At 41.4% G+C, this 16,599-nt stretch overlaps 1 protein-coding gene across 2 annotated transcripts in view; it reads left to right on the plus strand.

The window, feature by feature from the left end:
* zmym2 (zinc finger, MYM-type 2) overlaps positions 1-16,599 on the plus strand; it is a 114,390-nt gene that overhangs the window by 53,113 nt on the left and 44,678 nt on the right. The window contains exons 7-8 of one of the 2 annotated variants that reach the window (XM_078222086.1): positions 9,625-9,837; positions 13,821-13,968. In XM_078222086.1, coding sequence (XP_078078212.1) covers positions 9,625-9,837; positions 13,821-13,968 — 361 coding nt within the window. The remainder of the gene's footprint in view (positions 1-9,624; positions 9,838-13,820; positions 13,969-16,599) is intronic. The other variant, XM_078222088.1, reaches the window with a different exon arrangement.

Genomic DNA, 16,599 nt, shown 5'->3' on the forward strand with positions numbered 1-16,599 from the left:
CTCTAGTTTTAGATTCCCCTACCTTTGGGAAAAGATATTGATTATCTCGCTGATCTGTGCCCCTCATTATAGACCTCTAAGATCACCCCTCAGCCTCCTACGCTCCAGAGAAAAAAGTCCAAGTCTATCCAGCCTCTCCTTATTACTCAATCCATCAAGTCCTGGTAGCATCCTAATAAATCTTTTCTGCACTCTTTCTAGTTTAATAATATCCTTTCTATAATAGGGTGACCAGAACTGTATACAGTATTCCAAGTGTGGCCTTACCAATGTCTTGTACAACTTCAACAAGACATTCCACCTCTTGGCTATTATTGTGTGCAATAATAACCTCTAAAGCCCCAAGCAATGGTATGGTCTCATCCTTGAACATCTGTAGTTCGATGTCTGCCCGAGTTAAGGCATGCACTTGCTTAGAGCCCCAAGTCTTTCTGTCGGTCTCCTGATAGATGATATACACAGGCTACCGTGTCACGTCCATCTTCAATTTTTTCCATCATCCTCCACTGTAGCATAGATATGCTCCATGCATGGGTCACTCACATTGAACATGTTGTAGGAGCACTCCTCTTCCTGCTCTGTGCTTTCAAGGTGGTGTTGTGCAGCTGACTAAAATTTCTTTGTACTTGGAATTTCCCTGCCCAGTCTTTGACATGCTCTTGGCACCCCTGCGTTTTCTAGCTAAATGCCCTTTTTTGTGACAAACAGTGTCCGTGAATTTCCAATTATTTGCATGGTGTTCTGGAATATAGTTTGCGAAGCACTGCCATTGTCATTTGCTTTGCATGGACAGAATCCAGCAAGTTCTGTTGTTGGTATGGACTTCATCCTCTATTACATGCACTAACTGCATTGAATGCTGAAATACTGAGGTAACTTTAGTGATTTGATACAGATGCATTGGGAAAAACTAATCTACCCAATTGAAACCCACTATTTCCACCTATATGAAATAGCTTAGAAGTATATACATTCACTACAGATTATAAAAACGTCTTTAAAAAAAACATGATTCCTTGTCACAAAAAAATTGAGCTTTTTACTCTTTCCTGTCCTTTCTTCAAAGGTCTAGCGCTTCAGCTTTTGTATCACCCTTGTAAATATTTTTCACTCCCGCTCCAAAGCCTTTAGATTGTTTTAAATAATATGGTAATCAGAATGATGTGGGACTCTGCTTGTCCCAATTTCACCATTCTGAGTAGCTACCCCTCACCCTACTGTGTGCTTTCTGTATTCTAGCCAGCTTACTATCCATGCTGCTACTTGTCAACGTGCCCTTATTCATTAGTCTATTATATGGCCCCTTATCGAAGGCTTTTTGGAAATCTTGATAATTGGTGTTACTGGTATACCTCTTCAAAAAATTAAATGAAGTTGGTCAAACAAGACTTTCCTCTAGATTTTCTGACCAAAGTTAAGCTGACTCTTCCTTGGACAAGTTCTATCTACCTCACTTCTTAACCGTAGGTATAATGTAATCTATAGGCCAGTCGTCTGCCACTAAACCTTTTCCGAGCAAATTATTAAATATATGTAATAGTGAGTCGTATATTTTGACATTGCTAGTGTGAAGTAAAATAACATTTTACTTACCATGATGTGGAGATGCCGGCATTGGACTGGAGTGGGCACAGTAAAAACTCTCTCAACACCAGATTAAAGTTCAACAGGTAGCGTGAAGTCCGCAAGTCCACAGATAACTTCACGATGCTCCAGTTCTCCAGCTTCCATCCTAAACACATTAAAGAAGCCACGTGTATACACAGGATATGTTCAGGCGAGGAGGAACGCAATAGACACCTATGGACGCTGGAAGACGCACTTGTAAGAACGGGGTATAGCGCTCGACTCATTGATCGACAGTTCCGGCGCGCCACAGCGAAAAACTGCACCAACCTCCTCAAAAGACAAACATGGGACATGACCAACAGAGTACCCTTCATCTTCCAGTCCCGGAACGGAGAAACTACGACACTATCTTTGGAGCCTTCAACATGTCATTGATGATGACGAACAGCTCGCCAAGGTCATCCCCAGACCCCTGATACTTGCCTTCAAACAACCGCCCCAATCTCAAACAGACCATTGTTCACAGCAAACTACCCAGCCTTCAGGAGAACAGCGACCACGACACCACACGACCCTGCCATGGCAACCTCTGCAGGATATGCCGGATCATCGACGCGGATACCACCATCGCACTTGAGAATACCACCCATCAGGTACACGGTACACACTGATTCGGCCAATGTTGTCTACCTCACACATTGCAGGAAAGGATGTCCCATGGCGTGGTACATCAGCAAGACCATGCAGACGCTATGACAACGGATGAACGGACACTGCGCAAAAATCGCCAGGCAGGAGTGTTCCCTTCCAGTCGGGGAACACTCCAAGTCGAGGGCATTCAGCCTCCAATCTTCGGGTAAGCGGCCTTCAAGACATATGACAACACAGAATTGCCGGGCAGAAACTGATAGCCAAGATCCACATGCATGAGGACGGCCTCAACCGGGATCTTGGATTTATGTCACACTACATGTAATCCCCATCATACTGCCTGGGTTTGCAAAATCCTACAAACTGTCCTGGCTTGAGACAATTCACACCTCTTTAATCTGTGATTATCCCTCTCTCCACACACACTGTACTTGTAAAGAATTGATTACCTGTAAAGACTCGCATTCCAATCATTCTTCACATTCCAATCTGTAATTATCTGGCAATTGTGTCTTTGCCGATATATGCTGTGTTTGTGAACCTACCTCCACTCACCTGATGAAGGAGCAGCGCTCTGAAAGCTCGTAATTCCAAATAAACCTGTTGGACTTTAACCTGGTGTTGTGAGACTTCTTACTATTTAATGTGTTAATTTGGCTTATTGAATCATAGAAAAGTTGATTAAAATTTTTATCTGAGTAGGGATACTAGTTTGAAGCTCCAGTCCAGGATCTAAGCATATAATCTAATTTTGCACTTTAGTGCAGTAATGAAGGAGCGCAGGGTTGTCATACTTCTATCTCTCCATATGAAATGAGCCCAATTCCTAACTGCCCCTCCTACATGTGCAGCCAGATCCTAGATTGCCACAGCACTGTTTGAAGATTATCAGGGAAGTTTGGATCTTCTTTTCTGCACCCCCGCAAAAAAAATGATTAATTGCTTTTTTTCATTATTTGTGGTGTCATGCTGTGTGCAGAGTAAGTGCCACACTTTTAATAATAATTATTGCACTTCATTGGACAGCTCATTGTTTATGGAGAGATCTGAGGTGTTAAGGAGATGTGGTTTCAGAGTGACAAAGATTGAAGGCTAACTTTTATTGTACGATACTTTTCAAGGAGACAGCCAAATGGAAAAGGACTGGGGAGGTAGCCTTGGTAACAGAGGATGACTTAAACTCAGGAGAGAAAGGATTGTAGCTTGGGAAATCAGGCTGTCAAATCAGTTTGGATAGAGCTAATAAGGGCTAGAAAACAACGGTAGACAGATTCTTGCTGAAAAGTGAGACTTATTGCCCAAGCCTTTTGTCATGCAACTATTAGGACAAATGCAGGAATGCTAAATTTCAATGGATCACAAAAGTTTATATCACAGGAGAAAAAGGATGCTGAATTGTTGGCAAGTTAGAATCATAGAAACCCTACAGCACAGAAAGGGGCCATTCGGCCCATCGAGTCTGCACCGACCACAATCCCACCCAGGCCCTACCCCCATATCCCTACATATTTACCCTCTAACCTATGCATCTCAGGACACTAAGGGCAATTTTAGCATGGCCAATCAACCTAACCCGCACATCTTTGGACTGTGGGAGGAAACCGGAGCACCCGGAGGAAACCCACGCAGACATGAGGAGAATGTGCAAACTCCACACAGATAGTGACCCAAGCCGGGAATCGAACCCGGGTCCCTGGAGTTGTGAAGCAGCAGTGCTAACCACTGTGCTACCATGCCGCCCTGATGTGCAAAGACATCCCTGATCGTATCCTCAGGATCTAATAGACCCAGTCCTGCAGAATCTCCCAGGGAACCCGAGAGCCCAGATCACCAATACATACTTGGTTTCTCGTGCAACAGCTGAGTTCCATGAGCCAATTACTGAATATCAGAGGGAGGGTATTGATAGGGAATGGTCAGCTATTCCTCACACGCACAGCGAAACAAAGCATTTCTAAAAAGATAGTCAGAGCCCCTGGAAAGAATCATCAAACACATCCATTCTTCAATGAGAATTTATAAAATGTTGCTGTCAATGAACAGATATAGTTCATTAAAAAATCACTGTCAACTCTAAACCTTTACTCATTCGCTTTAAATACCCATATTTCTAATGTCAGAAAATAGTTGACTGCATTTACTGCCACCTACACCAAGGAATATATCTGCAATACACACCAGTAGGAATCCGGTTCTCCCACTAGCTAATGTAAAACAGGGTACTCTTTCACTCAGATAAGAATGATCATTTTCTTCAGCATTTTCTGAACTTTACTGGGTCACTGGACACACCATATAAAAAGGCATCCTTCTAAGTGATTTCCTTATTATGCAACGGATCTGTAAATAATTCAGAGGATCAAAAGATTCAACTATCCTTGTAGTTCAGCTAATGCATTCTGAGAAAGATGTCCCTGCAACAAAGTCAAGGTCAAGTACAGGAATATTGATATGAAAACAGCAATTGTCTACTGAAAAAGAAGAATAGTTACAGAAAATAATTTTTGGAGCTGCTTTAGAAAGCAAATTGCTGAACTTTACAGAATATGGATTCGGGAAGTTACCAGGAAAAGCAGACAGGACCAACATATTCAACCTGCAGGTCTCACTGGGCAGATATGGCAGAAAGATGCCATGGTAAGTTTACAGTCAATAGGATTGAATATTTTACACTTCCTACTTACCCATACTTTCAGGGAATATTAGGTTTGGCATTTTAAATCACCATCTTAAAGTATGGTAATCATTTCAGCAACTTACCTGCTCTCCAAACACCCAACAACCAGTGCAATTAAGTAGCATGGCATTGGCACAGTTTGTCGTAAGTTGATCTGAGTTGTTGTCATGGAAGAAACAGCAAGGCATAATAGCCACCCATGCTTCGGGGTAATTCAGAAAAAGGCACAAGGTTTGAACGTATCCTGTTTGTAGAGAGTGGTTTCTGTGTATCTATGTATGTTCTAGCTTCTAGCAAGTGGAAATGAGCCACATTACAAGCTTTACTGATATCTCAATTGGTTGTTCATGCAGCTATTTGCGCTCTCAGAATTGTTCAGCAAGTGCTTTCAAATCATGGAATTGCATCTACCAATAAGCGCTTTTTTTGGGTTTTGCAAGCACAGGCTAGTTGAGTACGTACCACACAATTGGACAGTGTTGTTTATGAATTTCTGTGCAGATATGATACCTGGTACATAAGCTATACCTGCCAACAATTGGCTGATTGAATCCACAATATGTTTCTTGGGTGTTCATAACAGGCAGAGTACAGACTATACTCAACCAGTCAGTGTGCAAAGATGAAAGTCTTTAACATGTCTTTTTTCAGCAATATTTAAGTACTATATTACCAAACAACAGAAGTAGTTTACCAATAGTTATAGCGTCACAAGAAATATAAATCAGGAAATTAGAGGTGCATATAACAAGAATAATACAGCATTCATGGAAGACTTCAATCATATTGACCCCGCAAACCAAATTTGCAGCAGTAGTGTGGAGGCCACGTTCATGGAAAGTGTTCAAGATTGTTTTCTAGGTCAGTATGTCAAGGAGCCAACTGGGACCAGGCTGTTTTAGATCTCATATATTGTGTAATTACACAGGGTTAATTAATAAACTTGTAGTAAAGGAGCCTCTGAAGAAGAGTGGTCATGTTATGATTTTGCTTTTAGTTTGAGAACATATTATTCAAAAACAACTTATTTAAGACCAAAACCAAGGCCCTAAATCTGAACAGGCAGACTTGGTCTCAGGCATGAGTTGGCAAAGGTAGGTTGGGAAACTAGGTTTAAAGATCTGATGAGCAAAGGTAAATGTTGAAAGAAATAATTCCAAATTTTAGTGAATGTCCAACCCATAAGCAATTAAAAACCACACAGCAAAAATTCAACCATGACAAACAAGGTTGATAGTTCTTTTGAGTAAAGGGGAATTAAGATACATGGGATTAGTGCAGGAAGGTGAGTCATGGGCGGCACAGTGGTTAGCACTGCTGCCTCACATTGCCAGGGACCCGGATTCGATTCGTGGCTTGGGTCACTGTCCGTGTGGGGTCTGCACGTTCTCCCCGTGTCTGCATGGGTTTCCTCCGGGTGCTCTGTTTTCCTCCCACAGTCCAAAAGACGTGCTGGTTAGGTGCATTGGCTATGCTAAATTCTCCTTCAGTGTACCTGAACAGGCACCAGAGTGTGGCGACAATGGGATTTTCACGGTAACTTCATTGCAGTGCAGTAAGCCTACTTATGACACTAAATAAACTTTATGCTAAAAGATAAGCCCATGATCTTGTTGAATGGCAGAGCAGGTTAGAAGGACCAAATGACTATACCAGCAACTAGTTCTCAAGATTAGATTTAAAGAAAAGGCTTGAAGTGTTGCCAAAAAGAGAAGTTAGCCGGATGATTCGAGAGCTCAGCATAGGATGGCCAGGAATTAATGGTAGAAAAGAGAACGAGCGTAAGCTAGCAAGGGAAATAAAAACATATTTTATAGGAATGCAAAAAGAAACTAATGAGCAAAGGCAAATGTGAAGCAGAGGCAGGAGAAATTTAAATGGGAGTAGGAAAATGGCAGAGACATTAAACTAACACTTTGTATCTGTGCCGAGAGCAAAGAAAATCAGCAGAGATTTATACTATTGGGGTGGGGGGAGGGGGTTGGAATTGGACAAAGGGAATGTAAATGAGGATACAGAAAGCTGTGAAGGTGCTAAGAGTGTCCGTTAAGTGATCAAAATGCAAGAATTGTTAAAGGATGCCTGAGGAATGTGGCAGTTGCACTGAGAGGGGGAGGGGGAGACGGTGCGAAAAGAAGAGCTGGAATGGAGAAGTGGAAAGATAGAAGTGAGAAAGAAGGATGATAAAATGGTTGAATGAAATAAAATAAATGGAGTGAAGGTGGAGGAGAAAGTTCATCCTCTGAAGTTGTTGAACTCGGTGTTCAGTCCAGAAGGCTGTAAAGTGCCCAATCAGAAGATGAGGTGCTGTTTCTCCAGCTTGCACTGTCAATTCTACCCCCCACCCCCCCTCAACACCTCTTTGCTTTCAGCTCTGACGAAAGGTCATCTAACCTCGACGTTGGCTCTATTCTCTCCCCACATGCCATCAGACTTGCAGAGATTTTCCAGCATTTTCTGTTTTTGTTTCAGATTCCAGTATCTGCAGTATTTTGCATTTAACTTTGTATCTGTCTTCACGATAGAAGGCACACAAAATTCAGAAAATGATGAGAAACAGAGTTTAGTGACCAGGGGTTTTAAGAACTCAGTATTAAGGGCCATTTTCAGAATTTCAGACTGAGTTAGTAGAGTGTTGCAAGGATTAGTGCTTTGAGTCTCAGCTGCTTACATCTATAATCAGTGACCTAGGTGAGAGAATCAAATGTAATGTATTGAAGTTTGCTAGTAATACAAAGTTGGGTGGGAAAGGAAGCTTTGAGAAGGACATAGATACATTACGTTTACAAGTAAGAACATGGCAGATGTAACATAAAGTGGAGGTGTGAAGTTATCCATTTAGTAGGATAAGTAGAAAAACAGAATATTTTCAAAATGGTGAATACTGGGCATTTTTTGCGCACACATTACTGAAAGTTAGCATACACATTTAGGAAAGCAAATGGCTTTTGTTGGTTGTTGGCTGTTGCAGATGGATTGGAATTAAGAGTAAAGTGCCACTGTAATTGTATAGAGCCTTGGTGAGAATGCACATAGAAACTAGAAGTAGGAGTAGGCCATTCGATCCTTCAAGCCTGCTCCGCCATTCATTTTGATCATGGTTGATAATCAATTTCAATATCCTGATTCCCCCCCCCCCCCCCAACAACAATATCCCTTGATCCCTTTAACCCTTAAGCTGTATCTAATTTCTTCATGAAATCGGACAACATTTTGGCCTCAACTACATTGTGTTAGTGAATTCCATACATTCACCACCCTCTGGGTGAAGAAATTTCTCCTATCCGTTCTAAAAGATTTACCGCTTATCCTCAAAACTATGAACCCTATTTCTGTACTCCCCCACTATTGGGAACATTCTTTCTGAATCTGCCCTGTCTAACCCTGTTAGAATTTTATAAGTTTCTATGAGATCCCCTTTTACTCTTCTAAACATCAGTGAATATAATCCAAACTGACTTGGTCTCTCTTCATATGACAGACCTGCCATCCCAGAAATCAGCCTGGGAAACCTTCGCTGTACTCCCTCGATAGCAAGGATATCTTTCCTCAGATAAGGACACCAAAATTGCACACAATACTCCAGGTGTGGCCTCACCAATATCCTATATAATTGCAGCAAAACATCTGGAGTATTGTGTCCAGTTTTGATCTCCTTACCTAAAGAAGGATAGACTTGCCATAGAAAGGGTTCAGCGATGATTCAAAATAAAAACAGAAAATTCTGGATATACTCAGCAGACCAGGCAGCATCTGTCAAGAGAAACACTTGATGTTTCAGGTTGATGACTTTTCATCAGAGGTGGCATTAACGTAGATGATCAGCCATGATCTTATTAAATGGCAAAGCAAGGCTCCAAAGGGATGCAGTGATTATTCCTGTTCATGTATCTTAAATTCTACAAGAGATGTGATATGGTGTTACCGTTCCAAATCATAATCTTAATAAAATAATAAAGAATATTTGCAAGTGAGCACCAAAACTGTTTAATCTCAATAATCAGATGACCGTCAAAAGCTGCTTGTTCAATGCAGGCCAAGTCTTGAAGGAGAGCGTTGTGTGTTTATTTACTTTTGTGATGGGCATTTGGTTTGGTCTCGTGGAGAGCAACGTTCTCTGGATGAGTTGGGCTAGTTGTATTCTTTTTACTGCTGCACCATCCACTTTCTACTTAGTAAGCTAAGTAGCAGGAAGGTGGAAAATGGACCCAGTGGGAAAATAAACAGCCTTGTTGGAACCAATAGCTGAAGAACAAAAAACAAACAACTATAAATGATTATTTAAATCTGTTATCAACTCCCAGCCATCCATGGTTGAGTATTTAAATAGTGAATGTAAACTATTTTAAGGAAGTTCCTACTTTTTTTTTCTCCAATGCTGCCCAATTACATACATGAATTGTGCTGCCGGATGGAGGAAGGAACATTTGAGAATTACTTCTATGCTTTGTGCACAAACATCTAGCTTAACGTGATCGTCAGAGCCTTAGACTGGGTTGTACACTCTAATTATTGCACATGTTTCACAGCCTGAGGCCAGAGAACTAGGGAGAATATAGAGCAGTTTGCTGTAATCACTATTTTGATTTCTGAATGTTAAACCTTATTAGACCGTTGCCTATTATTTGAATGTAAACTGAGAAAGTACCTATTAAAAAGTGAATACAAAACCTGGCAGCTAATTTACATGTGCAACCTAGATGATATTAATTCACTTTTTTTTATAGATTCGACATGAAGTAAGCTTTAAAAATTTCGTCCACAAACTTTGCAGTGATGTTTGTTTCAACAAATATAGACAAGCCAATGGACTTGTAATGAACTGCTGTGATCAGTGTGGGATATACTGTTATAATAAAGGATCTGGAAACCACTTTCTTTTCCATGATGGCCATCACAAAAGATTCTGTAGTTCCAGATGCCTCAATGATTTTAAACAGGTAATTTGTTCGCTATTTTGTGTCTGTTGAACCGATGAACATTTCCAATAATCACTTGTAATTTGTTCTAGTTTTTGAATTACAAGTAGTTTATGCTTATAGGTGTAGAAAGCTACATGTTTTGCTAAATACTTGCAGAAGACTTCAATATATCTGCCAAATTTTTAATCTGGAAAACCTTCAGTTTTATAACTTTAAAAAAATTGACAAGTGGCAGTCTGGTTACATTCGAATGATTAAAATAAGTGGCTGAAGCCACTTGTGCCTATTACATCAGCATCAAAATTCATCAATGTTAAGGGTAGCATTATGAATTGCTGTGTTGTTCCTCATCCTTTATTCATTCATCGGATGTCCGTGTCACTGGCTAGGCCAGCATTTGTTGCCCATCCGTAATTGCCCCTGAGAAGGTGGTGTTGAGTTGCCGCCTTGAATTGCCACATGTGGTGTAGGTACACCCATTTGCTGTTAGGGAGGGAGTTTCAGGATTTTGACCCAGTGCCTGTGAAGGAATGGTGATATATTTCCAAGTAAGCACGGTGAATGGATTGGAGGGGAACTTCCACATGGTGGTGTTCCCATGTATTGGCTGTCCATGTCCTTGTAGATGTTAATGGTCGTGGGTTTCAAAGGTGCAGTCTGAAGAGGCTTGGTGAGTCCCTGCAATGTATCTTGTAGATGATAAATGCTACTGCGCTGGCAAAAGTGAAAGTTTATGAAAGCAAGCATACTGCAATGTCCTGGATGGTTTGGTTTGATTTGATTTATTGTCACATATATTAGTATACAGCGAGAAGTATTGTTTCTTACATGCTATACAGACAAAGCATACCGTTAATAGAGAAGGAAAGGAGAGAGTGCACAATGTAGTGTTACAGTCATAGCTAAGGTGTAGAGAAAAATCAACTTAGTGCGAGGTAGGTCCATTCAAAAGTCTGGCAGCAGGGAAGAAGCTGATCTTCAGTCGGTTGGTATGTGACCTCATAATTTTGTATCTTTTTCCCAATGGAAGAAAGTAGAAGAGAGTGTATCCAGGGTGCATGGGGTCCTTAATTATACTGGCTGCTTTGCCGAGGCAGTGGGAAGTGTAGACAGAGCCAATAGATGGGAGGCTGGTTTGCGTGATGGATTGGGCTACATTCATGACCTTTTGTAGTTTCTTGCAGTCTTGGGCAGAGCAGAAGCCATACCAAGCTGTGATACAACCAGAAACAATGCTTTCTATGGCGCATCTGTAAAGGTTGGAGAGAGTCGTAGCTGACATGCCAAATTTCCTCAGTTTTCTGAGAAAGTAGAGGCGCTGGTGGACTTAACTATAGTGTCGGCATGGGGGGGGACCAGGACAGGTTGTTGGTGATCTGGACACCTAAAAACTTGAAGCTCTCGACCCTTTCTACTACTTTCCCATTGATGTTGATAGGGGCATGTTCTCCACTATGCTTCCTGAAGTCGATGACAATCTCCTTCGTTTTGTTGACATTGAGGGACAGATTATTGTCGTCACACCACTTCACCAGGTTCTCTATCTCATTCTTGTACTCTGTCTCGTCATTGTTTGAGATGGTGTCAAGATTCTTGAGTATTGTTGGAGCTCCTCTCATCAGGCAAGTTGAGAGAATTTGATCACACTTCTGACTTTGTGCCTCGTAGATCGTGGACTGGTTTCGGGGAGTCAAGGGGTGAATTACTCACCATAGGACTTTTAGCTCAGACCTGCTCTTGTAGCCACAACATTTATATGGCTAGTCCAGTTCAGTTTCTGGTCAGTGGTAACGCCCAGGATGCCAACAGTGGAAATTTGGTGATGCTTAATGTCTTTTGAATGCCATTGGTGATGGTTAGATTCTCTCTTCTTGGAGATGGACTGCTTCAATATCTGAGGAATTGCGAATGTTGATGAACATTGTGCAGTCATCAGCAAACTTTTGACCTTTTGATGGAAGGAATGTCATTGATGAAGCAGCAGAAGATTGTTGGGCCTAGGACACTACCCTGAGGAATTCCTGCAGTGATAGCCTGAAGCTGAGATTACTGACGTCCAACAATCACGGCCATCTTCCTTTGTGCTAGGTATGACTTCAACCAGCAGAGTTTTCCCACTGATTCCTATTGACTCCAGTTTTGCTAGGGTGCACAATCAGTCAAATGCTGCATTGATGTTAAGTGCAGTCACTCTCGCCTCACCTCTGGAGTTCATCTAATATGTCCTTATTTGAACCAAGAGGCCAGGAGATGAATGGCCCTGGCAGAATCCAAACTGAGCATCAGTGAGGAGTTAAGCAGCTGCTGCTTGTTGGCACCCTTTCTATCACTTTACCAATGATCGAGAGTAAACTGACGGGATGATAATTGGCTTGGTTGGATTTGTCCTGCTTTCTCTGGGCAATTTTCCACAGTGCTGGGTAGATGCCAGTGTTGTAGTTGTGCTGGAACAGCTTGGCAAGTTCTGGAGCACAAGTACTATTGCTGGGACATTGTCAGGGCCTATGACCTTTGCAGTATCCAGTTCCTTCAACCATTTCTTCGTATTGTGTGGAGTGAATCAAATTGGCTGAAGACTGACGCCTATGATGCTGGGGACCTCTGAAAAAGGCAGAAATGGCACTTCTGGCTGAAGATTGTTGCAAATGCTTCAGCCCTATCTTTTGCACTGATGTATTGGGCTCCTCAATCATTGAGGATGGAGATATTTGTGGAGCTTCCTCTTCCAGTGAATTGTTTAATTATCTACCACGATTCACAGCTGGAGGTGGCAGGACTGCAGAACTTTGATCTGATCTGATGGTTGTGGAATTGCTTAGCTCTGTCTTTTACTTGCTGCGTATGCTTTTTGGCATGCAAGTAGTCCTGTGTTGTAGCTTCATCAGGTTCAAACCTTTTAAGGTATGCCTGATGCTGCTCCTGGCATGTCTTCTGCACTCTTCAATAAACCAGGGTTGATACCTGGCTTTGTGTTAATGATAAAAATGAAACTTTCTTTTCAACAAATACTTGAAATTGTATGTATGGAGACACTAGCTTCAGGCTAGATACTCATTTCAACCTCTCCAAAAACTTGGCAATTGTTATTTTATATTTTTACAGTCCCTCACATTCGGCTAAGGAACTTCATTTGGAGATGGCTATAAACACATCTTGCTCTTTTATCAATTTGATTCTATTGACGGTGTTGTTTATGTGACTGCTCTCTCCAGAGCTTGCTAGCAGCCCTCCAATGCTTTACCCAAGAGACCGTTTGTCATGCTAGATCCCAAGCACTGAATATTGGTGTCTCAGCTGAGCGTACCTTCTATTCATACGCATCACATTTGTTTCATATAACGGATCCTTGGGTAATGATCAAAAAATGAGATCCTGTTGTATCCCTGCCCCCTCTAACCCGTCCTTTAGCAATTCCTTAGTCACCTCTATTTTTTTGAGCTTTAATTGCTGCATAACAGAACCAAGAATGGATTGTACGCCAGGAAATGTTGGTGCTTTCACAAGTTGCAAAGCCAAGCTTGACACATTATCGTCCTTCATTCAGTGGCAAGTATGGGAAACCCTCTGTTCTGTCCCTCTGGAATATTACACGCTTGAGGTAATAGCGCTGCATGCTAGATGTAGCTTTCTCGCTACTGCTCTGATTGAGCCAAGCTCGCTCATTTACAGAACAAGGATTAAATTATTGCTCTTCCTGATGTGTAGTTCAGTATCACACATTCATTGAGTCATCAAAATCTTTTTTGAGCTATATTTTAATTCCTGACATTGCTATTCACACACTCAAGTAAGTAGCATCAAAATGTTACTCTTTTTGGTTGCTTCATGGCTACCCTAAAGTATATCTTTGCAGTTGGAATTTTTTTACGCCACTATGTAATTTTGGTCAGTACATGCTAGAGGTGAAGTGTCAGTCCTAACCTTTTTTTAAAAAAAATACATTGCTGGATTTTGAGACCTTACTTTGCCATTTCAACTTGATATTTTTACCCTGCTTTTAGAGATGCAGCAAAATAATGCCCTGCACAGCATGCAGGACTCCATGTAGAAGCTTTGACATGACTCAGCGTGTAGAAGCTGGTGGGAATATTGAAGCATACTGTTCGGTTGCTTGCATGTCCGTACACAAAAGAGGCCCAAAGCCAACAGGTAAAAACACAACTTTATGTCAGCTTTTTATTACGTGTTCATGTTGGATAAGGTTTTGATTTATTTCTGCGGTTTCTATCAGGTAAATTTGATAAAATATCTGTCTTCATTTGTATACTTATTGTGAAATAATGATGTGCATACAATATTAAGATTTGTTGAATAAGTTTAAGATGTAAAATATTTTCTGTGGGTAATTTAGAGAAAAAAATATGTAGTTAAATTAGTTGGAGCATTGTACTCATCTGAACAGCTTCTGAATTCTAAGTAATTTTAGGAGGTCTTGCACTTATGGGTGTTCTTTATTCTTGCCCTGTTAACTATAGTTACTATTGGAGGCAATTTACAATGGTGTATGTAGCGTGGAATATTTATTTTCAATAATCAAACTAACTCTATTTGTGTTGTCATATTACAAAAACGGCACAGTGCAGCATGAGGCCATTCAGCCCTGTCTCCAAATGAGCAATTCACTTGGAGCCATTCTCCCACCTTCTTGTGACCTTGCACATTCTTCTATTTTAAATGACAGTCTAATTCCCATTTGAATACTTCAGCTGAACCTGTCTCCAACACACTGAGGCACTTCTTTCCAGACTATAGCCATTTGTTGCTTTTTTAAAAAAAGCTTTTCTTCGTTTTTCTTTGCTGCTTTTGCCAATTTCTTAACTCGGTGCCCTTTCATTCACAATCCTTTCACAGTTGGGAACAGTTTTTCCCTATCCTGCCCAGACCTGTTGTGATCGTGAATACCTCTATCACATTTCCTCTCAACCTTCTTTTTTCCAAGGAAAACTGCCTCAACTTCTCCAAACTATCTTCATAATGAAGTTCCTCATCCCAGGAATCATTCTCATGAATCTTTTCTGCACTCTCCCCAAAACCTTCACATCCTACCTAAAATGCAACACACAACACTGAATGCAATACTCCAGCTGATGCCAAACTGGTGTCCTGCACAAGTTAACATAAAATCCCTTGCTATTGTACTTCATGCCTCTGTTGATAAAGCTTAGCACACTATTATGTTTTATGAACAGTGCTCTCAACCTGTCCTGTAATCCTTAATGACTTATGTACATATATACCTAGGTCCATTTGCTCCTGTCCCCTCTTTAGAATTGTGCCCTTTATTTTGTCTTGTTTCTCCATTTTCTTCCCACCAAAATTAATCACTTTAAATTTCTATGAATGTCCACCCGTTCATAGGATCATAGAATTCCGACAGGGCAGGAGGAGGCCATTCGGCCCATCAAGTCTGCTCCGACCGCAATCCCACCCAAGCCCTATTCCTGTTACCCCACATGTTTACCCTGCTAATCCCCCTAACGCTAGGGTCAATTTAGCATGGCCAATCAACCTAACCCGCACATCTTTGGACTGTGGGAGGAAACAGGAGCACCAAGAGGAAATCCACGCAGGCACTGGGAGAATGTGCACACTCCACACAGACAGTGACCCGAGGCCAAAATTGAACGCAGTTCCCAGGCGCTGTGAGGCAGCAGTGCTAACCACTGTGCCACCATGCCGCCCCATCAACTTATTTATGTCGTTTTTGAAGTTCTACACTATCTTCACAGTTCACAATGCTCCCAAGTTTTATACCATTAGCAAACTTTGAAATTATTCCCTGTACACCACTGTCAATTAATGTATTTCAAGAAAGACAAGCATGACCCCTGGTGGACTCCACTACGAACCTAAAATAAAAACACAATATGACATGCACTGGAGATCTGAAATAAAGTGCTGGAAAATATCAGTAGGTCTGTATCTGCTGAAAAAGAAACTGAGTTAACCATTCTAGTCCAATATCGCTCTTCTTCGGAACAAAAGAGGTAAAAATGTGAGGAGTTTTATGCTGTTTAAAAAAGGGGGGTGCACACATGGAGCAACGGGGAAGGTCACAAATGGGTGAAGAAGAGAGGTTTAAATACCAAAGATGCCATGAAACATAAGGCAAAGATAATGGTGGTAGTAGTAAAGAAACAAAGTATAGGTCCAGAGTAGGTGTTAATAGCAGAAGAAAGGTTAGCCCAGTCTGAGACTTGATCAGACTGAGCTGACCCATTGACACCTACTCTGGACCTACATCATTACCACTCCCTTTGCCTTTTGTTTCATGGTATCTTTGATATTTAATCCATGCAAGCTTTCTTAAATCTCCCCCACCCTCCAGCCCATCCCTGACCTTCCCTTTTGTTCCACTTGACCCCTCCCTTTAACTATAGCATAAAACTCACCACGTTTTTACCTTAAGTTCCGACAAGAACCAGATTGGACGAGAAATGTCAATTCTGTTTCTCATTCTACAGATGTTGAATTTTTCCAGCATTACATTTCCACATTTTAACTTGTACTACAGTACTTTGTTGAAAGTCAAAATGATGCACACTAACATTGAGGAATTCATTCATTCATTCATTCCTGGGATATGGGCTTCAGTGGCAAGGCCAGTATTTATTGCCCACCCCTAATTGCCCCTGAGAAGGTTGTGGTGAGCTCCTCTGTAGTCCATGTGGTGTAGGTGCACCCACAGTACTTTAAAGGAGGGAGTTCCAGACTTTTGATCCAGCATCTGTGAAAGAATGGCAATATGTTTCCAATTCGGGATGGTAAGTGGTTTGCAGG

The sequence above is a fragment of the Mustelus asterias genome, chromosome 10, assembly GCF_964213995.1.
Source record: "Mustelus asterias chromosome 10, sMusAst1.hap1.1, whole genome shotgun sequence".
Classification (NCBI taxonomy): Eukaryota; Metazoa; Chordata; class Chondrichthyes; order Carcharhiniformes; family Triakidae; genus Mustelus; species Mustelus asterias.